The sequence below is a fragment of the Erinaceus europaeus genome, chromosome 15 (assembly GCF_950295315.1).
Source record: "Erinaceus europaeus chromosome 15, mEriEur2.1, whole genome shotgun sequence".
NCBI lineage: Eukaryota > Metazoa > Chordata > Mammalia > Eulipotyphla > Erinaceidae > Erinaceus > Erinaceus europaeus.
In genome coordinates, this window is record NC_080176.1 from 77,974,573 (window position 1) to 78,001,771 (window position 27,199).

A 27,199-nucleotide genomic window follows, 5' to 3' on the forward strand; every position below is an offset into this window, starting at 1 on the left:
ATACACCCCAAAGAATTGAGGCTTTGTTGGCAGGCAGAACTTGAGGTCAGTGCATCTCGAAGAGAACCAGGACAGTTAGGAAGCAAGACACAGAGGCCCTCCTTCTAAGATGGCGTGTCAGCAACACCTTTTCCGGCCTCCAAAGATTCATGAGAGCGAGGTTGCTTAAAGTTTCATTTACTTTTATGTAAAACCAGGGAGGGAAGTGAGCGTCTTATGCATGTATGACACCACTAAGTGGCCTCCTCTGGCTATTAAAAATTCTATATACATAGAAAATAGAGGAGAGAGGGAGAGGGAGAGAGACAGACAGAGACACAGAGAGAGAAGAAACACCAAAGCATCACTCCGCTATCCACAGAGCTCCTCTGATGCTGACCATAGCGTTCCTGTGCAGCGCCAGGAACTGAACCAAGGACGTCACATGGGAAGGCATGTGTTTTACCTACTGACTGAGTCATCTCCTGGCCTCTGGTCAGAAGGTTTTTAAAGTCTTATTTTGATGATGGTGGGTGGCAAGGCAAAATGATGTCACCATAGTATGTAAATAATTCCAGGACACAGCTGATTTCTCATACGGTGCTTTATTATTCTTCAGAATAGTAACTGGACAGACAAAGAAAGCTCAGTGGCAATGTGACTTTGCCCAACCACACAAAGAAAGTGCCATCACACTGGTCAACTCAAGACATAACGTTCTCTTCACCACCTAAAAAAAGAAGTGGGCCATATACTGCTTTGTACAATGCCACAGAGTACCAACTAGCCCTAAGAAGGTATCACTCTCCAAAAAAAAAAAAGCTCTTTTTACACACTTAAAAAATAAATCCATCTACCCAAAACAAAAGCAAAACCTTGGGTTGAAAGACTCATAGAGACAGTAATAATAAACACAACCACCAAAGCTTCCAAAGAAATCTGAAGGGTGATCACTCTCCCAAATGCTACACAGGAGACAAAGGAATAAGAACAGGGCCTCACCAGCAGCCCCACTGCAGAGCTGCTCCCCCCAACCCCGGCTCGGGTCTGTACAATGCTAACTGCAGCCCTGGTTAGTAACACTCACTGAATGATTGGGTGGTGTCTTCCCATTCATATTCTCTCTCTCTTTCTCTCTCTCTCTCTCTCTCTCTCTCCTTTTCTGCCTCCAGGGTTATTACTGGGGCTCAGTGCCAACACTGTGAATCCACTGCTCCTGGAGGCCATTTTTTTCCTTTTTATTGAATAGGACAGATAGAAATTGAAAGAGGAGGGAGAGATAGAGTGGGAGAAAGAAAGACACCTGCAGATCTGCTTTATCACGTGTGAAGCGTCCCTCTACCACCTCCCACCCCCACACTGCAGGTGGGGAGTTTGGGGCTCGAACACAGATTCTTATGCTTAGTACTATGTGTGCTTAACCAGTGTACCACCGCCCGGCCACCGTATCTTCCCATTCTCCACAAGCATTTGTCTTTGGTACTACCTTGGCACACACAGCTTGAAGTTATCTGTGGGGTGAGTTGTGGTGAATTAGAACAAAACTACTCATATGCTGTCTGGTTTCTCAGTATGTGTGTGGTGTGTGTGGGGGGGGTGTATATTATAACTGTCCAACTCCTCAGCTAAGAGCAGAGCCAGGGAGCAGTTACATTTTTTGGGTAAGGACAAAGGACTTGGAAGATGACTTACCCCATTCAGTCCGACATTGCCCCACCCCCAGCATTGTGGGTAAGATTTAGAAACAGATGTTCCCATCAGCCAGCGGGTTGTCATTAAACATCCTGTGGGTTAAACAGCAGATTTATTGTTTGACCAGCCACGAGGAAGTGCAGGCTGGAGATGGGCACCTCCAACCACAGATGTTCCAGCATGGGTCCTTCTGTACCACCATGGGGCTCACAAATGTGTCTCTGTTGTCACACGATGTCCTTCAGAGGCGTTGCACTGACCCTAGTCAAGGTCCGACTTGTTTCTATTTCATCCTGTGCTGTCCTGGCTCATCTCCACACTCTGATCCCATCTTGGGAGTAGTTTGCTCATGGGAACATTCTCCTCCCTTCCCACCTCCTGCAACAAGTGGCCTTTGTCCTACAATAATTTAAAAAAGAAAAAAATCCCTGAAAAGATCCAAATTGAGTAACAATCAAGATCAGATTGGAAGGAACCTTCATAAACCTGACAATGTAGAATTGTTTGTCTTAAAAAGTGTGTAACCACATTTGTCTGGGGCTGCAAAGGACACCACAACACCAGAATAGAATTTCAATGGACTCCCTAATTTCCGTAGGGTGGCTTACATTTCAAGCCCTTCCTGCGTGTTTGTATTTTTTTTTTCTGATAGAGTAGGTGTGCATTACTACCTGTGATAAGAAAGTATAAAAACAGTCATTGCCTTCAAAGTGCAATAGGGATTAGGATTGAAGTTCATGTTTATAAATTCGTCATGTTAGCCCCGATGTGATTACAATATAGACAATTTGCAATTGGCATTCATTCAGAAGATCTTTGACTTGAAAGCCAGAACATATTAGGGCCGCCTACTTCTTTGTGTCTAACCTTGGTTGTTATAATTATTTGATTAGTAATCACTTCCAGGCTTCCTACATCGCATGAGAGATAGGGCTTCACGTACAGCTGAATCACATGGAAACAGAAGTCTAAATAGGAGTGAGCAGGAGTAAGAAGACCAGGACAGGAGATATTGCTGGGTTTCTTTTTTTTCTTTTTTTATTCTTTCAACTATAGCGAGGTGCTTCCTTAACTTGAAATGAGCTATGAATCCCAATAGGAAGCCTGCAAGGATACTTGGCCACAGCTCAGGCTTCTGAGGTGAGCCATTGGCTGGCAGGCAAATCTGCTGTGACTTTGCTGTCCTGGTGTCCTTGCTCAGGGAGGAGGGTCTGGCGGGGACCCAGGCAGCCCTTGGAGGCATTTTTCCTCCTGGAGCCCCATGGGAAAGTGCATGTGTTCTGTGTCACCCTGACCTTGCTCAATGTAGGTACCAGGAGCGACTCAGGTGGGAACCGTTTCTCAGCACAAAACAGAAGCAGGTGTATGTGGTCACAGAATAAGTGAGATGAAGGAAAGAAGGAGAGAAACAGGGCTAATGGAAGCTTTTATATACATTCATTACTTCTAACAACTTCTGAACGATGAGAAAATTGCAATGCCAACTACTCTTAGAGCAAGTGCAGCTACAATGCTGGTCAGTCTGGGGTCAGGTGGGCTGACCCGCTTGCTATTAAAAACAGGTAATAAACCCTGCAGCAAAAGTTAGGCAGAAGTTAACCCCCATGTTTTTTTTTAATATATATACATTTTTAGAATACTTTTTTTTCGAATCCTGGTTTGAACAACATCAATAACAACAATAAAAGACAGACAAGCTTTATATTTAAAAAAAAAAAAAAAAGGGTCCATGCTCTTCATTGTGATTTCTAAAGCAGCTTGGAGGATCTCGCAGGACCTCGCCACTTGGAGTGCATTGCAAACCGACTCCATGAACAGGATCTTGGCAGGATAGCAGCACAGGATCTGATACTCTGTATCCATCACTTTGGACAATGTAAACCTTTCATAAAATAACATGTTGCTTTAAAAAATAAAAATGAGAGAATCATTCAAAGCTCTGGTGGTCCTGTTCCCTGAGGCCTGCTAGGGAGGTCTGGCCTCCTACCATGCATGGGCTTCCCACTTTCTTGCTGCAGGCAGAAACGCAGCTGTATTTCAGGGAGACCTGAACAACAGCCACAGGAAGGAGGCCTGTGGAGGGCAGGAGAGCTCCAGATGGGTGTGTGTGTCAACAGTCCAGAAAAAGCAGCTCTCTAAAGCTTCTATCCTCAGAGCCGGGATTTCATCTCCTGCTCATCTCCCATCTGGATTTTTTTGGCATGAACGATTCTATTGACTTGGAAATGCATAGAATTCTGTTGAGACAAAACTCCTCAGTGGCTAGTGGGGTACAGGGTTTCTCAGGTGCCTGGAACTCAGGGCTTCCTGCACGGGTTCAAGATTGCTTTTTAAAGTCTTAAGAGATAGGAAAAAAAATTGCTACAAAGATTGTAGAGGCCTTAACTAAACACAATTTTTAAAAATGCTGAGATGCATGTATTTTCTTAAAAAAAAAAGCAGCTTTTGAAATATCAACCACAGCATTACACATCGAACATGATACATTCCAACGTTAATACAGATAATGTTATAAATGCAATAATGCCACAGTTACACCACATATGGATGTGTCTAGACCGATTCTAAACTTGAAACACATATTCCCTAGTTTATAAGCTCAAGGGCTCACTTCTTTTGCTACTTTTCTATCAAGTTTTCCACCACTAATTTTATTTGTTTATTTATTTATTTATTTTTCCTTTTTCAATGCCCGAGGTTGTAGAATTCTCACCATCTACACTTGGAACGTCCATCCTTTTTCTTTTCTTGCTTATTCCTTCTGTTTCTCAAAGAAAACCAAATTACAATGACAAGATAATGTTTTGCATTGCAATCCACAGACCTAGGCCAATGAATCCATGACATTTCATTTCAAAGCTTCTTGAGGATTTGAGACCCTCTCTCCCAGTGTCATTTAAAACCTTGCTTAAAATGGTGGGTTCATGGCTGCGTGCACCTGTGCCCTGGCCTCGTTACACCTAGGCCACGGGAGGCATCCTGCAGGGTGGAGGCCTTCCAGCCCCTTTCCCTTTCCTCTAGCAGGACTAGAGGTGGCACCAGCTTCCTTGGCTCCACGGGGGACCAACGTCTTAGGAGCCTGGGCCCTCAGGTTCTGAGTTCCCCATGGGAGGGGCCTCACTGCAGGCGGTGGGGTGACTGGCTGAGTCCCATCAGTGCTCTGAGTTGACTGTGACAGTCCAGCTCTGCCAGCTCACCCCCACCCACCCTTGGAGACCACACTGCTGTGTACACTGGACCCTGAACAGGCCAGCAAGGCCCAGGTTCAGTGCCAGACCAGGGGGGCAAGGCAGGGTGCTCAGAGGAGGCTTTTCAAGGGGGAAAAAAGCAGGCACTTGTGGCAGCCTGATGCTGCCGGCTAAGTCACTGCCTCACCTTCCAGAGGCTTCGGTTTCCTACTCAGACAGAGCCAGTATTTGAAGTTGGGTGGGGGGGGATAGGAAGAGCGTGTATCCAAAATAGAGGAATATACACATCAGGGCTTTAAGGTACTGGATGATATTGTAGACATTGCTGAAATGTTTCTGGGCACAATTGGTAGCTTAAAAAAATACTTTCCTATGGTTTAAGGGCATTTCCCCCAGCACGACTGTCCTTGATGTGGAAATGTTGGCAAATCCCAAGAACATCTCAAGTTCCTGATTGCTTTTATTTATTTATTTTTCCCTCCAACCAGGTAGGTACCAAATGAGCCAAATGCCAAGTGTCTGATCTTCAGGCCAGGGCGGGGTGCACAGACAACCCAGCCTCCAACACCTTCCCTCTAAGAATAGGATGGCCCCCCAGGGCAAACCAAGGCCGCCTCCACTTCTCTCTGCCCTGCAGCCAGCAGGGGCGGCTTCTAGAATAGTCCAGTGCTTCATTGCTTTCTTTGCTCTTCAGAAGGTGAATCAGTCCAGCCAGCAACCTGGACCACACATCCAAGTTCACAGGCCCAGGGGAAATGCCCCCAGGTGAAGGGGGTGGGGGCTTGGCAATTTGCGGCAGAGTTTCCAAAGACAGGAGGTTCTATGGGACTGTCTTAAATAAATAAATCATCAACATCTTCTTCTTTTTTCCTTATTCATGTAAAAAATAAATGGTATTTCCCTTTGGCAGTAAATAGCTGATTCGACGTTTTGCCTGAAAGCTGTTTTTGTTTTCCACGTTTGGGTAAGAGACTGTGGCTCTATGTTTTCATGGCCCATCACCGACAATGTGGATGATTTCTGCTGCTTTTGTGAACCGTTTGCATATTTGTGTGTGGCGGGCCTGGTGACTTCACTTGTGGCCCAGATAAGCACCCAGGGTGACACAGGCTCCCACCAGAGCCAGGCTGAGCAGGGCCTTCAGCGACAGCCAGGAGAAGTCGAAGAGGGGCCGCATGCTGGGGCCATACAGCTCCACAAAGGCATCCTGTGATGAGGGGAGAGAGGGATAGAAAAAAAAAAAAAAAGAGGGTTAGCGACATAGGGAGAGGCACTGCGCCTTTGCTGCCCCACTGAAGGGCTGAACCAGCCATGTCAATGCAGAGCCAGAAGGACTCACTGAACACAAGACTGACCACTTCCTTAAGACCCAAGTTTAGCAAGTGCCAACTGGAACCAAGATGGCGCCTGTGAGCTAGAGTGCTAGCTCACCCGGTAGTGTATCTGCATTGCTACGAGCATGTCCCAGGTTCAAGTCCTGACTCCCATAGCACTGGGGCAAGCTTAGGTATTGCAGGGTCTCTTCTTTTCTCTGTTTCTCTTTATCTGAAGGAAAAACTGGTCAGGAGCATTGAGATTACACAAGCAGGGGCCCTTGTTTTACATACATAGACACACACACACACACACACACACACACACACACACCACCTGAAATATCCCTAAATGACACTGAGACTCAACATCGCATCATTATAACACAGTCTCCATGCTCATCACACACCTAATTCTAAGACAGTTCCAAAATGGACAATTATGATTTAAAACGAGGAAGGCCCTGGTTTCCAGGGAAAAAAAAATCTACCTTTTCTAGAAAGTCCTCCTCACTTAACCCAACTCCCTCATGAATAATAATTAACTCACTTTTCCCCAAAATACCCTGCCTGTCCCCGACAAATAGTCATATAAGCTGAACTCCCAAACTAGTGATACATGATTTAGCTGGAATCTGTCCACACTCCCCTCTGAGTGTGTTACTTACACCTCCCCCCACCCCATCCCCCACCCAGTGATGTCTTTGTCCCTGAATGCTTTCCAGACTCTGACAAGAGCCTGTACCTGAGTTCAAGCCACATTTTCTGTCACCTTTCTCCCCCCCCCCCCCATCCTAGCAAGCCAACCAAACCTTTGTTCCAGATGACTGATACCAAGACAGAAGGTAAAGGTCAAATGTCCTTTGGGGCAGTGATCTGAGGACCCCCACCCCCACCCTGTCCCCAACACACACTTCCCGTGTTCATTCAGGAAATTGTTCCCCAGGTGTTATTTATGTTCCAGGCCCCAGAGAAAAAGAATGGAACAGACTGATTTCCCAACTTATGAAGCTCTTAGCTTTTATCCAGTTGAGTGGGAGCCACAGTAAACAAGAGCAATGCATCAGACTCCCTCCCTCTGTATGTGTGTGTGTGTGGGGGGGGGGGGTGCTAAGGAAAGAAACAGCAAAGGCTGGCAGAGAATGCTGACGGCTTTGCCATTTCAATTAGCACGGCAGTTCCTCCAAACAATTTTAATGGTAGTTTTTGCTTAAACTAGATAGAGACAGAAAGGCAGATAGAGTGAAAGAGACCACCGCACCAAAGCTTCCTTCAAGGTGGTGGACGCCGGGCTTGAACCTGAGTCCCGCACATGGCAAAGCAGCGTGCTATCTAAGTGAGCTGTTTTGCTGGTCCTATAAAGAGAATTTAAAAAAACGATGAGGGGGCCAGGTGGTGGTGCACATGTTACAGTGTGCAAGGACCCAGGTTCGAACCCCCAGTCCCCACCTGCAAGGGGAAAGCCTTGCAAGTGGTGAAGCAGTGTTGCAGGTGTCTCTATTTCCCCTTTCCCCTCTCGATTTCTGGCTGTGTTGGTCCAATAAATAAATAAAGGTCATACCAAAAAAATTTATGAAGAAAAAAATGAGCACTACTATTGCATGCCTTTATTGAGCGCTTGCTGCAGGCCGGCACTGCACACATTGCAGTGTTTACGCTTCACGAAGCCAGTCAAGTCTGAAGGCACATAAGGTGTTGTGTTTGGTGGGAGGAAAAAGAAGTTGCCCCGCAGAGGCTACAGGAACAGTTCTCATCAACTCTCCATGACCTTCACCCTGCTCACATTTGTGAATTTGTTACTGAAATAGCAGGAACTCCAGGGTGGCCACTGGGAGGTGACTTAGCCCCTGAGGTCAGGGACATGGCTTCTCCCCTGAGGGAAGCTGCTTGAGGGCATCTACCTGGGGGGCTGACCAGGCCTAATCCCCAAGAATTCTGCATTTTATTCTGGTGAATTTCATAGGAGAAGCAGTCATGTGTGGTTCTTCTTTTTTTTTTTTTTTTTTAAATATTTATTTAATTTATTTATTCCCTTTTGTTGCCCTTGTTGTTTTATTGTTGTAGTTATTATGGTTGTTGTCGTTGTTGGATAGGACAGAGAGAAATGGAGAGAGGAGGGGAAGAGAGAGAGGGGGAGAGAAAGATAGACACCTGCAGACCTGCTTCAACCGCCTGTGAAGCGACTCCCCTGCAGGTGGGGAGCTAGGGTTCGAACCGGGATCCTTATGCTGATCCTTGTGCTTTGCGCCACCTGCGCTTAACCCGCTGCGCTACAGCCCGACTCCCGTGTGGTTCTTCTTGACCATCTTAAGAGTCAGCTGACTGGATAAAGAAATTCTGGGATATATACTCCACGGAATACCACACTGCAATCAACAAAGATGAAATTGTGTCCTCTGGGACAAAATGGATAGAACTGAAGGTGACTGTGCTTACTGAAATATTTCACTCACATGTGGAATCTAGAGAATTGATACACATAAACTTGCAATAAATAGGGGCCAGGCAGTAGCGCAGTGGGTTAAGCACACATGTTGTGAAGCGCAAGGACCAGTCTAAGAAACCCGGTTTGAGCCCCCAGCTTCCCACCTGCAGGAAGGTCGCTTCACAAGCGGTAAGCAGGTCTGCCGGTGTCTATCTTTCTCTGCCACTCCATCTTCCCCTCCTCTGTTGATTTCTATCTGTCCTATCCAACAATAACAACAAAAGCAATAAAAAATTGGGGAAAATGGCTTCCAGGAGCAGTGGATTCATAGTGCAGGCACCCAATCCCAGTGATAACCCTGGAGGAAAAAAAAACTTGCAACAAACAAACATAAAGAAACAGAAATACAAAAACTGTCTTTAAGACCGAGAACTATGGTGGTTATCACTGGGGCAGGGGTGGGGGGGTTAAGAGCACAGAGCTCTGGGGATCAGTGTGGTGTGGAACAATACCTTGGAATCTTACAAGCTTGTAACTAACTATTAATCACAGACTTTAAAAAAAAAAGCTTTGGAAAATTCAAGTGTTTAATTCCAGCATCAAATGAAATCCATTCACTTTCTGCTTTGCTCAATATGCCAGATAACTGTGTTTCCCCAGAAAGTAGTTGCAATCTGAAGCTGTCCCCAGATGCCTGGCCACACTGGGTCAGTGATGGGGAAGAGGGGGACACTGTGGGCCTCCTTAGACACAGACCACAGAAGAAGGGACAGTGGATTTAGCCAGCATGTCACCATCTCTGGTCGGATTAGCCCAACAGAAGTCAGAGAGAAGCAGCACCTTTCACCCGCCAAGATGAACTGCTTCACAAGTCCTGGGTGGCCTTAGGCCAGGAGAGGGCGCAAGGGCTTTCCTTTTCTCCAACCCTGCTGGGCTTATATGTTGCTGGGGCTGTTGTCAAGCTGCAAGCCTGCCTCACATAAACCCAGAAATTGACAGTCAGGGAGGGCCAAGGCATGTTCCTGCAAAGTGCAATGTAGGATCCTTGAGGCTATCTGTAGACACCCAGCTCCCACCTCCAGGCTGGCCTTCCTGAGGGATGTGCAGGCCAGCAGTCCCAGAGCCCAGCTACAGGACACCCATCTCCTTCAGGCCCTTGCCTAGAAGGGCTTAGTGACAGGCCACAACATGCCAGCAAAGCGTGATTCCTGGAAGAACCTTGAATGGACTAAGGCCCTCGCCAGCAGAATTTTCTGGACATGAGCCATCTTGGGGCCATGGGGCACACCACAGAGACACAACACCTGGGCTGGCATTTCCCCCCAGAGTGCCTAGTGCCATTTCTGGGAGCAGAAAAAAAATGCCTTTCCATGTAGCCCCTCCCCTCTGACGCTGGGACACCCCTCGTCCCAGCTCCCACATTATTAGTTTGTTTATTTATATTAGTCTATTTATTCGATGTATTTGTCTGCAATCCGTAGGCATATAAATAGATCCACTGGGCTTTTTTTGCAAAGGGGCATTGGAAAGGAAAACGTTTCTGGTGTGGGCTGAGCTACAGGAACTCTTCCTCTGGGAGCCTGCGGTGGTTCTCCCAATAGAATGCACACACTCCCATGCACCAGGACCCAGGTTCAAGCCCTGGGTCTCCACCTGCAGGGGTGGGGGAGGGAGCTGTGGAGAAGCACTGCAGGTGTCGCTTCTCTTTCTATCAGAAAAGAAAGGAAGTAAGGCAGGCAGGCAGGCAGGCAGACTGGCTGGCTTTGATAACTGTGGAGTCTTCAAGCAGGCACAGAGCCTCAGGGGTGACCCTGATGGCAAAACTAACTAACTAACTCCTCCTTCTCCTCCGGACACAGTGAGTGAGCACAGAGGCTCTGATGCAGTAAGAGATCTGGAGAGACTGTAGCTTTGACAGTTTACAGCCAATGTCTTGAGAAGCCCCTGGCACCAACTCTCCTTGTGAACCTGGCTGCTGTGAGGATGAACGAGGATGAACAGGTGGCTGGAATCTACCTGTAAACAACGTCCCACACAGAAACCACTAGAAATGGGGACTGATCGCTCGTTGCTCTGCATGCCCATTAGCAAAGCTGCCACAGCCAGAGGACCCATCCTGCCTGCTATTGACAGAGTGACTTAGAAGCTATCTCCCAGAGGCAAGGGAGAGTGTGGGGATGGTTGGTGATTGTGCAGAAACACAGGTGTGGCGTATTCTGGTCTTAATCAGGGAGGATGGGAAAACGAGTCTGTTCTCATAAGGCCCCTTGTCCCATGCTGGGGCTGAGGACACCTTCCAACCTTGAGGCTGACCCTGGCCCCTAAACTTCGCCCACCTACCCTCTGAGCCACAAAGCAAACCCTGCTAGGAGTTTTGGGGTGGGGCACTCCGAAATCCACGTCCAGGAGAGACCGTGTGTTTACTTCCTCAGACATCCATCCTGGTGGAGAGTGATTTCCAAGTCTGTTTGAACAGTCTGTCATTGTTTGTTTAAGTCAGAAAGCTGTTTGCAATAAACACAGGCTCATTTTATGTATTAAAAGCTGAGAGGAATGGGGAGGCATGGACCTCGTCCTATGATGAGGACAAAGCCCCAGCTGCCCAGGCTCCTGCTGGGACTGTGGGCACAGGGTGGGTACCCTGGCACCCATGGAGGCCCCTCTCAAATCTGAGATGAGGTGGCAATGCACAAAGCCTCCCACAAAGTCCCAGACAGTCTGCGTCTGAGCTCTACCCCCAGGAGCTCAGAGGGGCCAGTGGCCACACCCCACAGCCTTGCTAAGGGGCTATGGGTAAGCCAGAGGGTGTGGACAGGAACAGACCTGACTAATAGTGCATGAGTGCATGCGTGTGCGTGTACACACACACACACACACACACACACACACACACACACACACGTGCAAGAGTGAGATTCCTCCCACCTTAGGACTGTAGCTGGGTCACCCTGGCCCTTGCTCCTTCTCTCCTTCCCTGCAACCTCCTTCACCTCTCACTCTTCCCCTCTCTTTCTCTCTATTACACACCCAGCTCCTTTGAGGCAGCCCACCCTCCCAAACATTCCTCTCCCCTGCAGCAGCCTCCAGGAAGCGGCGGACATGAAGGAATGAGCACTTGGGGAGACTGTGCAGAGGTAGAACACAGGACGTGCTCCCACTTGGTTTTAGGTTTGATCCCTGGCACCACAGTACCTGCCAGAGCTGAGGGCTGGCGGCTGGCGGCTGGCTCTCTCATAAAAAGGATTTTTGGAAAAGAACACAACAAAACGGGCCAGACTGGAAGCAGTGGGGAAGAATGCTGGAGTCTGCTGGCAAGAATCCTTTCACACCACCAGCAGACGCCCAGGTAATTGTCAGCACAGAGGCCCTGTGTACTTGACAACACACAGTAAAAGTTGAAAACCAACAAATAATAAGTAAATAAATAAATAGATAAATAAACAAACAAGGGACCTGGAGATAGCTCATCAGGCAGAGCCTGCTTTCCTATGAGGAAGGCCCGAGTTCTAGCCCCAGAACCAACTGGATCCAAATCACACCAGAGGGATTTCACAGACGGTGCAGAAGTGCTGGGTGTCGCTCCCTCTGTGCTTGTCTATCTAACTCTTTCTCTAAACTTAAAAAAATAAATAAAAGACGGGGGGGGGGGAGCCTGCGTAGTGGCGCACCTGGTTGAATGAACACTATAGTGCACAAGGACCTGGGTTAGAGGCCCTGGTCCCCACAAATGGTGAAGCTGTGCTGCAGGTGTTTCTCTGTCTCTACCTCCTGCCTCTCGATTTCTTGCTGTCTCTATCCAATAAACAAACAATTTTATCTATCTGATAAAAAATTTTTTAAAAGCTTACATTTAAAAAAAAAGGGGGGGAGAAATAAAAGCTGGCCCAGAGGCAGTGGAATCACATGTACATGTGTTAAAAGTTGAAGAAACATTTTATCTTCACAGGGATCTTGGGACCATTTTTTATTTCATAGATTTAGACATCATGGCGGCTCTACAAAAGACTCTCCTGCCTGAGGTTCTGAGATTCCCAGCTTCGAGCCCTGGTGCGACTATAAGCCAGAACTGAGCAGTTCTCTGGTAACTATTATTATTATTCTGTTTTTCTTTCTTCAATTATCCTTCTGCCAGTAGCTCTACTTTGTGAGTTATTTAGCTTGAAAAATAATGAGGTGCACAGGTTGCTTGCATGGGTGCCAATCTGCAAACAACAGAAGCATCTGGAACAGTGGCTGATGAGACCACCTATGGCAGGCCCCCCCGTGGGGACACGCTGTCCAGTTGTTAAAGAGGGTGCTTAGATTTTCAGACAAGGAGGGACAGTGTTAGAATAGTCACGAGAGAGCTGGGAAGCAGCTAAACCAAGTGTTGGTGTTCAGTCCCCTGGCTCACAGCAATTCTCAGCTCTCCAGATGCCCTGCGGACACTACATCTGGCTTGGTTGCCATGAGCAGAAGAGAGATGCAGTCACACTGCTTTGTCTGATCACAGGGGGAGGAGCCTCAGCAGGGTCCTGTCTTCCTACCTTCAAACAGCTCCAGAGGGAGAGGGAGAGGGAGAGGAAGAGGGAGAGGGAGAGGGAGAGGGAGAGGGAGAGGGAGAGGGAGAGGGAGAGGGAGAGGGAGAGGGAGAGGGAGAGGGAGAGGGAGAGGGAGAGGGAGAGGGAGAGGGAGAGGGAGAGGGAGAGACGGAGAAAATGCCTGTGGACTCACATTTGACCCAAACTCAATCCCAACATCACAAGATGACTTTATTTCCTGTTCAGAGTGGAAGACCCCTTCCGCAGGAAGAAGGAGGTGAGAAGAAAATCCCATGGTGCTGACAGGGAAATCAAGCCCTGCTGTTACCAAATACCTACCCTATTTTGTCATTTTGTCTCCTGTGGGATCACCTCCCCACCCCCCAGTGCTAACCTAGGAGTGAAGGAAGGCAAAGAAAGGAGACAGTGACCCTCTTCGCCCAATACTCTTATCACCATCTGCTTCTAGAACCTTCCTCCACCTCTGCTCCTAACAAAGAGTTTAACTTCATCTTTACTTCTAAGATTTATTTGATTTATCCTGAGACGGGAAGGGGAGAGAAAAAGAGATAGAAACCAGAGTTGGGGGTTTGAACCTCCAGTCCATGGGACCCGCAGCACACACAGTAATACCCTAACATCACTCCCATCCCTCACCCATCCTCCTTTCTCTTCTCCCTTCACATACAAACATTCAGATCACACCACCACCACCACCACCACCAGCACTACCATGTCCATGAGATTCAGAGTCCCGACTTAATCACCATCTCCTTCCAAGTGCAATACCACTGACTGGGATCCTGCGACCATTTTTTATTTCATAGATTTGAAAAGGATGAGAGACACAGAGAGAAAGAGAGACAAGGGCCCGGGTGTTGGCGCGCCTAGTTGAGAGCATGTTACAATGTGCAAGGACCCAAATTCAACTCCCCAGTCCCCACCTTCAGGAGGAAAGTGTTTTGAGTGGTCAAGCAGGGCTTCAGGTGTCTCTGTCTCTTTCCCTCTCTATCTCCACCTTCCCTCTCAATTTCTGGCTGTCTATATCCAATAAATAAAGATAATAAAAAAAATTAAAAGAGACACCAAAGCACTACTCCACTATCCATAGAGCTCCCTTAGGTGCTGTCCATGGTGCTCCCTTGTGACATCCAGGGTCACATCCAGGGTTCCCTGCACAGTGAAGTATTATCTCACTCATTTAGCTGCTTCCTAGGCCCCAGGGACTGTATCCCCTCTAGCTGGAGGTCAAGCTGTTGAGCCTTGAAGTAGCAAGGACAAGGAGAAGGAGACAAGGAGAGCTGGCCTCTAGCACCCAGGGCGTCAGCTTGCTGGGGGAGGGAAGAAGCCAGCTGGGGCTGTCCCCAACTCCCTCCCATGGGGTCCATCGCAGAACTTCTTGAAAGAGTTGAAAGACAGGGGGCCAGGCGGTGGTGCACCTGGCTAAGGACACACAGTATATAGTGTGCAAGGACCCAGGTTCGAGCTCCTGTTCCCCAACTGCAGGGAGAAAGCTTCATGAGTGGTGAAACAGGTCTTCAGGTGTCTCTCTGTTTCTTTCCCTCTCTATCTCCCCTTACATACCAATTTTTCTCTTTATCCAATAATTAATTAATTAAAATAAATTTAAAAAGAGAGTTGCAAGATAGACTCCCTGATCAACATGCAAGTTTTAAGAACTTTTTAATAATGATTATTTTCAAGCAGCTCGAACCCAGGTCCTTAAGCATCGTGACATGTGCACTCAACCAGTGTTCTACTGCCTGGCCTGCTCATTAAGTCCAAACTTTTCCAGCATGACTTTTAAAGCTCCCCAGGCCTGATGCCCAATCAACCTAACCCTGCCACACTTGCTCCATACAACTGAGAAGCCTGATTCCCCGCCCCACTCTGCCACCTCCCTCCCTCCCTCTCTTTTTTAGAGAAAAGGAGGAGAGGACAGAGAGGGGAGAGGGAACACAGCACTGCTCCACCATTCACGGGACCTCCCTATCACCACCTGTACTCCCATGTGACGCCGGTTCTCGAACCCAAGGCCACAGGCATCATTAGGCACAAGCTCTACCTCTTAAGTGGCTTCTATCACATTCAGTGGCTTTGCTTCATGGGGACTCAGTGGCACTGAGACTCAATGGACTGGTGGCAGTGCTCTCCCACCCCCAGGCTGAACTATCAGACCTCCCCAGGGCTCCCTGCGCAACCTGGAGAGAACGCATTTCTGTGTCCGCCCTCACCAGCCATCAGTCAGCGCCCGGTGCTGCTGGGACGCTGCTGGGTTTAACCTGCGGCCCTGAGCTGTGACTGTCACCAAGCAGACACTCAGCAAATGTCTCAGAAGGTCCTGCAGGTGAGACGGCCAGAGCTGTCTCTGGACTTCCTGGGACCCTCAACCTTGGGTGTTTGAAGCGACCAGCTAGCTTCCTACGGAGGGATGTTGGAAAGGAAGGAGCCAAACTCACAGAGTCTGCAGATGGCAGTTCCCAGGTGAGAATGAACCATGGGAGGAAGAGGAAAAAGCAGGTTCATGGAGGGAGAGAGGGAGAGATGAAAAACCATGAGGGAGGGAAAGTTGGAGTGAGAAGAGGAGGGAAGGAGGGAGGAAGAGGAGGAGGATGAAAGGAGAGAGAAGAGAGGAAGGGATGGGGAGAGAGAAGGAGGGAAAGGTTGGGGCACAGGAGAGAGGGGAGAGAGGAGAGAGGGAGGGTGCCTGGCACCCTTCAGAGATGGGGAGCGGCTCTCCCTGGAGCCCCAGGCCCAGGCTGAGGTCAGCAGAGGAAGCAGCGCACACACGAGGAAGCCGGCAGCCTGTGCTCCCTGAACAGAGCAGCTGCTGAGGAAGTGACTCCACTTCCCGCCTCCGGGTTGGCGGCAGGATTTCCTCTGCAGCCACTTTGTGCTGAATGGGTCTTGAGGGTTCCCTGGGCCAGTTTCTGACCCCTGCCGAGGCTCTCCCTTCCTACTCCCCAAATAGAGATTCTGATTCTGGGTTGGGTTGGGGGGGGGGACGGAAGCGGAAGAACAAAGCTGGAGCGGAGTGGGGGATAGAAGGACATGCAGCTGCCTGGCCTTCAGAGGATGGGCAGACAACAGGCCCATGAGAGGCTGGGGATGGGGGTTCGAGGCCCTGGGCCGACAGAACACCAACCCCCCCCCCCAAGTGCCATCTCCTGCCCTGGAGCCTTGATCTTGGGGGGGGAGTGGCTGGGGGAGGGGCTCACCGGAACCCAGAACAGAAAAAGAAACCTAATCTAAGTGTCCCTTGGAAATAACCTGATGGGGAAATGGCAGGAACTGAAAACAAAACAAAACAAATGCCCCATTGGTCTGATTCACTACAGTGTGTTTTTGTTATGCAAATGAACCAGAGGGCACAAAACCAGCTGAGGTGAGGGGCTCTGGAGCTGAGAGCTCCACAAATGGGAAGTCCCCTTGGTTTCTGCCTTTCCTAAGCTGGGCATGTTTGGAAAATAATTTGCAGAGAAGCCAGACACTCGGGACCCCCCTCCCACACACACTTCACAAATACTTCACAGCCAGGTCAGAGGTCACTTGTCAAATCCAGCTTCTGGAGAGGGGAACCTCTAATCTGGGTGGTCCCTGGGTGGGGTCCCAGTGGCTCTGTCAGGCTGAGTGAAGCCAGGCTGGGGTAGGTGTTACCTGGACCTAGGCTCAGAACACAGGTTCCCCTGTTGCACACGCCATGCAAATGTGGAGCTATGCAAATACACTGACATGCAAATATACCAGCTATGCAAATATGGCAGGTGGAGGTTACTGAGCCACCTGGGGACTGGGGGCCCACCTGTCATAGGCATCTGGAACAAACTGGGCAAAAGTGGTCAGTGACTGCAGCGTAATGGCTAACAGGCTCATGGATCTATAAGGAGCCAGAGCAGGAAGACCCCAGGCCTGTTCTATCTGTGCCAGGTGTTAAAACTCTCATCTGGGGCCGGGCGGAGGTGCGCTTGGTTGAGTACACATGTTACCATGCACAAGAACCTGGGTTCAAGCCTCGCCCCCGCCCCCACCTGCTGGGGGGAAGCTTCATGAGCGGTGAAGTAGGTGTCTCTCTTTCTCTCTCTATCTCCCCCTCCCCTCTCCATTCCTGTCTCTACCCAATAAGCAAACAAAATATTTTTTAAAGTCTGTCATCTCCCATTTTCTGATTTGTACCAGAAGCAAACATTTATAAAGTGCAGAAGATGCTGCATACTTGAACAGTCACAGGCCCGGGTGCTGAGAATTGCTTCATAATCACCCCCACAGTCACCACAGGCAGAAGAAAGCTCACCTTGTAGAGCTGGTGTCTGCCTGTCCACCCATGGGGCCCAGCACTGCTGTGGGAAGCTCCCCTGGGGATGGTCTGTGCATGGCGGAGTAGTGCAGTGATGTCTTTCCTCTCTGTGCCGCTCCCTTCCTCCTCCTCCTCCATTTCCTCTTCTCTCTATCTTTCCCTCCTTCCCTCCCTCCCTAAAATAAAGAATGAAAACATCAGCTAGGGACACACACACACACACACACACACACACACACACACGTCATATGCTGGAGAATTATCTTCATGTTGTGGAACTCAGTTTCTACCAGTTCAACAACCATCATGAAAAGTCGGTCCCTGCAGTTAGACAGTACAGAGTGACTACACTGTACCCAGCATTGCACCATATTAAGTGGTGTAGAGATGATTAAAGTGGATTCAGGATCTACACAACACGACACCCTTTCAGATAAGACTCTGAACCTCTGGGCTTCCTGTGTCCAGCAGGGCCAGGGCCAGACTCAACCATCAGCACAGGGAGGGAGCTCAGAGCATTTCTCTCAATCTCTCTCTCTCTCTCCTTCCCCCTCTCTAGTATTTTTGGGTTTTTTTTAAATATATATATATATATATAATTTATTTTGGATAGAGACAGAGAGAAGTTGAGATAGAGAGGGAGAGCGAGATACCTGCAACACTGTTTTCTATCACTTAGAAAGCTTCCCCTCTGCAGTTAGGGACTGGGAGCTTAGTTATATGTGCACTTAACCTGGTATGCCACCACCCAGCCCCTCCCTTTCTCCATTTATATCTGTCCTATTGAATGAAAAGAAGGAAAGAAAGAGAGAGAGAGAGAGAGAAAGAGAGGAATGGAGTAAGGGAGGAAGACTGCTGGGAGTGATGAATTTGTTGTGCAGGCATCAAACCCCAGCAATAACCCTGGTGGCAATAAAAATAAATAAATAAATAAAAGTTCCTAGGAGGGCAGGGAAGTCTGGGTAAATACATCAGGAGCTGTGACCTTGACCACAGAGAAAGCACAAGCCAGGAGCCTGGCCACCACCCCCTCTGCCCCAGGGCACTGGGCAAAACCCAGTCCCACGGGAACGTGTGCCGGCACATTCTAGAATCTCCGGCTCTGTGGTCTGGCCCCAGGTTTAATTCTGCATGCGTGACCTGGAGACGGTTGAAGCCCGGGCACAAACAGAGCCCAGAGAGTCCCAGGCCTGTGAGAAACATTCCTTCCCTGGCATCTAGGCAAAACCCTCCCCCGTTCACAAGGAGTCTGGAATGTGGAGGGGAGCAAAATTTCCTGGAGTCACAGAAACACATGCATATGGGAAACCTATTCAGAGCATTCAAGTATGCCCCCCCCCCCCCCACGCTCCACAGTGGTAACCAAATTGGGAGCCTTCCAAGGGCTCCTCTGCTCAGACTCTGCTGCAGCACTGGGCTGAGCACACATGTTACTATGTGCAAGGATCCGGGTTCAAGCCCTCCCCCACTCCCCACTGGCAGGGGAGGTGCTTCAGGAACAGTGAAGCAGGTCTCTGCAGGTATCTTTCTGTCTCCCCCTCTCCTCTCAATTTCTCTCTCTCTCTCTGATCAAATAATATAAAAGAAAAAAAAAGGCACTAGGAGTAGTAGATTTGTAGTGCCGGCACCGAGCCCCAGTGACAACTCTGGTGGCAATAAAAAAAAAATTTTTTTTAAAGGAGAGTCAATCCAAGAGACAAGGGTAAAATGATCTTTGCATCTCATGAAAAAGGGATTGCACTGGTCCAGGGAGACAGTGCAGCTGCTGCACAGCAGACTGGCATGCTTGAAGCCCCAGGGGCACCAGGTTCCACCCTGGCCTCACTGCAGGCCAGAGCTGAGAGGTCTGGCAGGAGAGTTGGCTTGGTGGTGGACTGTGTGTGTTGCATGAGTGAGGTCCTGGGTTCCATCCCCAGGATCACATGAAAGCGGCAAGTGGGTGGTGGAGCAGTGTTTGATCTGTCGCTGTCATGAAACACCAGATATGCTCAAATCTACAAGACCTTGTGCTAAGAGAGTCCAAACTCCAAGTTAGCCAGGGAACACTCCCTTCATAGGTGAAAGTGGAGCAGAGCTGTGCCTGGGCTCAGCAACCCCCCCCCCCCCCCCCCCGCCACACACACACACACACACACACACTGCACTTTCCTGGGTTTCAAGATTTGTCATTCATGACAGACCTCCAAGCAAGGAAACTTTCTGGTTCTAAAATGGTTCACTTGTGGATTCTGAGTCTCCAGTTTGTGCTTTAAAAGTGACGAAGGTTGGGAAGAAGAGGAGGAGGGAGAACTGAGGAGGGGAGGAAGAGGAGGAGAGGGAGGAGGAGCCTGTAGAGGCAGAATAGGGAGAAGGGGAGGAAGGGGAGGAGAGGGAAGAGAGGTGAGGGAGAAGGGGAGGACAGGAGAAGGAGAAGGGGAGAGAGAGAAAGATAGGGATGGGACTTAGAGAAGGAGAGGGAGGAGGATGCAGGGGAGGAAGAGGAGGAAGAGGGTGGCTAAATAACTGGGAGGTTGGGTCCAGTGGGAGAGCAGGGCTCCCAGGTCCGCATTAGGGGTCCCTGAGGTGCCATTACCTCTATTTGGGAACAAATGGAAGCTCGTGGTAATCAGAGTAGGTGTTGTTATTAGAGCAAAGCCAGAAGTCAATGCTGAAACAGAGAAGCCAGGGACATGCTCAACATTCTAACATCAGAAGGAAAGAGTGGCCAAGATTTTCAAGGTGCCAGAGGTGACACTTCCAGGCCAGACCTCAAGTCCTCAAGTCCTCTCTCTCTCTCTCTCTTTCTCTCTCTTCATCAGGATTGTTGCTGGGGGCTCAGTGTCTGCACAGCGAATCCATGAATCCACTGCTCCCAGCAGCCACTTTTCTTTCTTTCTAGTCTGTTTGACAGGACAGAGAGAAACTGAGAGAGAAAGGAGAGACAGAGAGGCCCCTTCAGTACTTGCTTTACCACACATGAAGCTTTTCCCTGCAGGTGGGGAGCAGGGGCTCAAACCTAGGCCCTATCACATGGTAACATATGCACTTAACCAGGTGCACCTCCGCCCCCCACCTCCATCCTGTCCATCCTCACTGAGAAGCCAAGCCCTGGCTACAGAGCCCACTGATCAAATGGAATGAAGCCCCCATCTCTGTGACATGATCTCATGACAAATCAAGGGAGCGGCCCTGGAAGTGCCCCACTCATTTCTCATGGATAACATGTGTTAGTTGTGGCATTTCAAGATAAGTCCATACATCCACTGAAGCAAGTCTGCCATCCCCATCCCTCCTTCTCCAATAGCAGAATCTTATGTTGCACGAGTCCTGAGCTCTAACCACTGAGGCACCTCCTCGCCACCCCCCCCTCCGCACCCCAGGTCACTCCAGGTTTCCATGCCATGTCTTTGCAGCCCCTCCAGCACTTATTGGCTCTCCTTGAATTGAAACTTCCTACCCTTACTCCCCAACCTCCCTCCCAAGTGGTTCCCTTCCTCCTATCTGTCTCCTCCTCCCAAATTCTGGAAATTACAAAGAAAAGTCCGTAAATCCGTTCAGTCAATTTAGAGTTTTCAGAGTGTGGAAAATTTGTTTTCAAGCTGCAGAAGATGGTTGAACAGCTTTCTCCCTGCCCACCGACTCCCCCCCCCCCCCCCCAGATAACCTAAAAGGGTTTGGATCCACACCGCCAATCCTGGCTCAGGTGTGAAGACTCTACCTTGTTTGTACCTGCAAGTGAGGAAGAAAATACCCCTCCCTTTCTCATGAAGACAGTCTTCCCCCCCACTTTTATCTGGATGATGTATATTTCTAATTTCCCAGGAAACAGCGTCTGTGAGCTACAAGTCATGAGAAAAGAAAATCCCCAGAAACTCAGTAAAGAAGGAGACAGAACTCCATCGTTTTCAGAATGGAAACGCCTGAAGGAGACTGTAATGATAAAAATCACCAGTAACACATACAGGAGAGGAGAAGGCACAGAGAAAAATCAGCTTAAATCAGCTGAGTCCTGAATCTTTCTGGCTCTTTGGATTTTTAGTCTTTTTTTAGCCTCTCTCACCCCACTGGGACTTTTTATGCTTGATTCCATGACTCCCAGTTGATTCTTTCTCCTCTTTATTTTTAATGTCAGAGAGAGAAAAGAAAAAGAAGAGAAGAGAAGAGAAGAGAAGAGAAGAGAAGAGAAGAGAAGAGAAGAGGGAAGGAGGAAGGAGAAGGGAGGGGAAGAAAAGCCTTCTCCACCATTCATGAAGCTTCCCCTGGGGCAGGTGCTAACACATGGTGCGGGGGATTTAAACTTGGGTCCTTGCCAAAGTATGTATTCTCATTCATGGTTAAGCTACTTCTTGGGCTTCACATTTTTTAGAGGCCAAAAAATAAAATTATTGGGCACTGGAGAGGCACCAACATCAGTAACACAGTGCCAGGGTCGGGCCCTGATCTTCCTGACACCTGTCAGCATAAAATGGATGTGTATCTGGGCTCAGCAATGACCCTCCTCAGAGAGGCAAAGGTGAGGGCCAGGGGATGGTGTACTCAGTTATGCACACACATATTATGGAGCACAAGGACCTGGGTTTGAACCAGGGCAGGGGAATCTCTTCACAAGTGGTAAAGCAGGTCTGCAGATGTCTTATCTTTCCTTCTCCCTTTGTATCTTCCCCTCCTCTCTCAATTTCTGTCTTGTCAATAAAGTAGAAAGAAAGAAAAAAACAGTGGGATAAATGGATACTGGCAGTGGTGGACTCATAGTGTAGTCACCAAGCCCCAGCAATAACCTTGGTGGCAAGGAAAACAAAAACAAAACACCGGCAAAGACTAAGTCTTCCCAGGATGTAGTGCACTTGATGGCAAAAGAGCTTCCAGGTCTGCTGGCTTGACCCTTACAATGACCTGTAGGCCTGTGGAGTCCCCCGCTCCACTTTTGAGCATGAATATAGAGCCAGCAGCCAGGGAGGCGGCTCAGCAGGGCAAGCTCGGAGCTTTGGGAGTGAGGTCCCTAGTCTGAGCCCCTGTGTCACACATACCAGAATGCTGCTCTGTCACTCATGGAATAAATAAGTCTTACAATATGATCTTTACAAAAGGTGGTGGAGGCTGGGAGATAACTCACCCAGTAGAGTATGCATCTTGGTATGCTTGAGGCCCTGGGTTCAAGTGCCAGCACCACATGGAAGCACCATGGACAGCACCAAAGGAGCTCCATGGATAGTGGGACAGGGCTAGGGTATCTCTCCTCTCTCAGCACCATGGACAGCACTCTGGGAGCCCCATGGACAGCAGGGCAAGAATGTGCTGTCTCTTCTCTCTTTCTCTTTATAAATAAAAAAGAAAATTAAGCCCAGGAGGCAACAGAGTGGTATTACATGTGCTCAAAGCCACAGAGTCATTCCCCTGAACAAGACAAAGAAAAAAAATACAGAGAGGGGGTCAGGTGGCAGCACACAGGATAGAGCTTGCACATTATCATGAACAAGGACCTCCGTTCAAAGCCCTGGTCCCCACCTGCGGGAGGGGAAGCTTCACAGGTGGAGAAGCAGTGCTGCAGGAATCTCTTCTTTCCTCTGTCTCTCACCTTTCCTCTCTCTCTTGCTCACTTTCTCTCTGTTTCTATAAGAAAAGAAAGAGACAGAAAATGATAATAGGGAATGGCTGATTTGTCATGCAGGCACAGGGTCCCAGTGAAACCCTAGTGGCAGAAGAGAAGGGGGGAGGGAAAGGGAAAGGGAAAGGGAAAGGGAAAGGGAAAGGGAAAGGGAGAGAAGAGAAGAGAAGAGAAGAGAAGAGAAGAGAAGAGAAGAGAAGAGAAGAGAAGAGAAAATATAACTTGTTCAAGAACACAGGGTTAATCAAGGATGGAATCAGGACTCACACCCAAAATTCTTTTTTTTAATTTTTATAATATTTTTATTTATTATTGGATAGAAACAAAGAGAAATTGGGAGCAGTGGGAGATAGAGAGGGAAAGAGACAGAGAGACACCTGTAGCCCTGTTTCACTGCTCATGAAGCTTTCCCCTGCAAGTGAGGACCAGGTGCTTGAACCTGGGTCCTTGTGCAGTGTAATGTGGGTGCTTAACCAGGTGCACCACCACCTGCCCTGCCCCCCACCAAATTCTGACATTAAGCGTCTTGCCTGTTCACTGGATCACAAAGTTTTCTCTCTTATCTTAAAAAAAAATTCAGGTAGAAAGAGCAAGACAGGCAGAGAGGAATGTAAAGAGGCAGGAAGAGAGAGAGAGTCCACAGCACCTAAGCTTCCTTCAATGTGGCGGAGATGAGGCTTGAAGCCCGAGTCACACACACACACCAAAGCAGCGCACTCTGCACATGAGCTATCTTGCTGGACCCACAGCTCGGGGTCTGTGCAGGCAAGAGGCCCTGAACCTGAGCCCAGCGGCCCCTGGCCTATTTTTAGCACTGCTGCCCCTCTGATAAGCCCAGCTCCGCCACACCAAGGCTGGCACCTATCACTGTGACTTCTTCCCAAGTGCCTCGAGTGGCTTATCAAGATTTCATTCCACCACCTTCATTCGACTCATATTAGGATAAATTGGAATCTTTCCTACATTGTGAGTGAGAATCCAGCTAGTAATGCAATAACACGGCCTCCCCCAAGAAGCCTTCTCTTGATGGAATCTCCAAGTATCCTTTCAGGCTGTTATTACAGTGAGAAAGTAGGGCCTGGCTGCTGAGGAGCAGGGGTGTGGGCATGGCTGATGACTGGATTGATTCCCAGCCTTTCTCCAGGTTTCCCTGGGACTGGAGCCCAGCTGCCATCACCCCCTGGGAGGGCTGCAGAGAGGGTGCTCTGGACATAAGCACACTTCTTAGATGTGAAGACAGAGTTTTCCACCATCTCTCTCTTGCTTGACTTTCAGATTTAGGGAAAGAGCTTTCTTTCCTTTTTTTTTTTTTAAGAAAAAAACATTTTATTTATTTATTTGGGTAGAGAGAAATTGAGAAGGGGAGAGACAGAGAGAGGGGAGAGAGAAGAGGGAGGGAGAGAGAAAGATGGAGAGATGGAGAGAGAGAGAGAGAGAGAGAGAGACCCAAAGTACTGCTTTTCCCCCTGCAGGTGGGGACCAGGGGCTTGAACATATATGTTCTTGTGCATTATAACTTGTCTTTCTTTCTTTCTTTCTCTTTCTTTCTTTCTTTCTTTCTTCCTTTCTTCCTTTCTCTCTCTCTTTCTTTCTTTCCTTTCAGATTTAAAAAGTCTTTCCTTGCTTCTTCTTTCCTTCCTTTTTGTTTCTGATACAAACTGAGGGGGAAAGAGAGAAAGAGAAAGAGAGAGGGAGAGAATGGCAACTGCAGCACTACTTCACCGCTCATGAAGCTCCCACCTGCACATGGAGACCAGGGGCTTGATCCCAGGCCTTGCACATGGCAATGTGTGTGCTGTACCAAGCACACCACAGTACAACCTCCCCTCCCTTCCCCCCACCTCCTCCTTTATTTAACCAGAACTCTGCTCAGCTCTGGCTTATGATGAAGCCAGGGTTTGAACCTGGAACCTTAGAACCTGAGGCACAAGGCCATTGTACTATCTCTCATCCCAGGGAGAGAGCTTTCTTCATCTGTATGTCAAGATGGGATCTCCTCCCTCTCTACCTGAAGAATGAAGGTTGAGGAGTGCAGGGAAATGACTGCCTGAGTTTTCTCTCTTCCTCTTTCAGCAACATCTACTTCAAGAAGGAAGCCCAGGACCCAGGAGATAAGAGTGCCCCTTACTGAGGTCTAGGCCCTGGGTTCAGACCCTGCCATCCCATAGGACCCTATGAACAAGGCAGGGTGGGACCTCTATGAATGGTGGAGCAGTGCTGTGCTATTTCTCCCCACCTCCTCTCTGGCTCTGCCTCTCTCCTCCCCCTCATCTCTCTAAATAAAAAACGAGGAAAAAGTGGGCCTGGGAAGCTTCCCAACAGTGTCCTGAGTGCACATGATCCGAGGTTCATTCCATGGTGCTACATCAAAGGAAGAAAGCAGTGGCTTTCCCAGAAAGCAGTCTGTTCCTTGTTCCCTGTGGCTGTGGTGGATCCCCAGAGGCCCTGCCACCTTGTCCTCTCCCTGCCTGTCACTCAGTCTTCTTTCTTCTCCTTCCCCCTCACCTGCCACTCACTCCCTACTTCTCTCAGAGGTTTTCAGCCTCACTCCCATCAGCCTTCTCTCCAATTACCTTCTCCCCAGGCTGTGACTCCTCAAGGTGCCTTCCCTGCATCCCACAGTCCAGCATGGAGTCAGGAACAGACTCTGCCCAGCCTGCCTGCACTGCTCAGGCCTAATCCACCCACCATCTGTGGGGGGAGGGAGCAGCAAGAAGGGAACTCAGAGAGAGACCCCAGAATCCTCACCAAGCCTTTGATAGCTCATTTTCAAAAATTTCATCTGATATCCTTATTACTATTTCTTCTTGGCAGCACCTTTTCTCACTTTTAAGTCATTTATTGGGTGGGCTAATGGTTTACAGGACAGTTGTTGTCACATGGGTACAATTTCTCTTCTCCCTGTGATCAGCGTCTGCAGAACACTCACCCCCAACTTAGGTCCTTTCGACCATCATGCACCAGGACTCCAAAGCTCTCCCCACTCCCTCTCACCCTCTTTCTTTCCCAGAATCCTTTGCTTTGGTACAATATACCAAACCCAGTCCAACTTTGTCCCTGTGTTTCCGTTTTTTGTTCTTGTTTAAGTTCTATCTACGAGTGAGATCTTCCCACATTCATCCTTCTTTCTTTGACTTACCTCATTTAACATGATTCCTTCGAGCTCCACCCAAGATAAGCCCAAGGAGACAATGCCATCAATTTTATTAGTATATATGTATATTTTTTATCACAACGTTGTTGGTCACTTATCTGTCCTTGGATGTCTGGACTTCTTCCAATTTTGGACTATTACAAATTGTGCTGCTATGAACATAGGTGTCTAGAAATCTCCTTGGGTAGATGCTTTTGTCTCCCTTGGGTAAATACCCAGGAGAAGAGTTGTGGGGTTATAGGGTAGGCCCATTTCTAGTGTTCTGAGCAGTCTCCAGATCACTAACACATTTTAGGGGTGACTTCTGGGAAGGAGTTATCCACTGAGAGAGTGAGGATGGCATCTCCCCTCTCCACTGGGCTGTTTCTATCAGATTCCTTAGGGGAGAGCACTCTTTGTCACAGAATAAAAGGCCTGAGGCCCCAAGAAGCCATGTGGACCTCTACATATCCCAACCATATTACAAATGACTATGAAAGGTGTCCTCTCCTAAAAGGCAGTCAGGGGCCTTCCTTGCTTCCCATCCATCTCTCTCTTTCTCTCACACTCTCTCTCTTGAATGGCTTGGAGGGAATTTTCCATGACCTGGGCTTCTCTATAAATGAGCTTTATAGATTGACCAAATGAGTTTCTTCAGATTTCCCCCAGAAATTCCCTTCCCCTTGAGGACACCATTTGTGGAGGCCCCAAATGACATTTCTTTCTGGTCCACCTACTTTGCACCACCACTCACTCATTCACTCACTCACTCATCACCCTCTCCCCTCACTCCCCCAGGGCCAGCCGCCCACCCCAATGTTACTCACTGGACCTGAGGCCAGCACAACCTAAACTCTCAGTCAGGGTCAAGGCCAAATGACAGGCATTCTTGCCCCCCTCCCCCAGCAAGCCAGTGTGTGGGCAGCCAGGAGGAAGTGTAGGAAGAGGAACCATGTAGGGCTGAGGGATGATTCTCCTGGGAGGACATACCCCTTCACACCTTGAAGCCCTAGGCTGGAGCCCCAGCACCACACGGCAGCACCATGGACAGCACCTGGGGGGGGGGGGACT

General features: G+C 48.9%; 1 protein-coding gene across 1 annotated transcript in view; it reads right to left on the bottom strand.

Annotated features, from left to right (window-relative positions):
- Window positions 1-568: 568 nt before the first annotated feature.
- The window catches only part of BCL2 (BCL2 apoptosis regulator), a 225,324-nt gene continuing 198,693 nt past the window's right edge, over window positions 569-27,199 (bottom strand). The window contains exon 2 of the mRNA XM_007523960.3: window positions 569-6,066. Within this exon, the coding sequence (XP_007524022.1) occupies window positions 5,932-6,066 (135 nt within the window). The 3' untranslated portion in view covers window positions 569-5,931. The remainder of the gene's footprint in view (window positions 6,067-27,199) is intronic.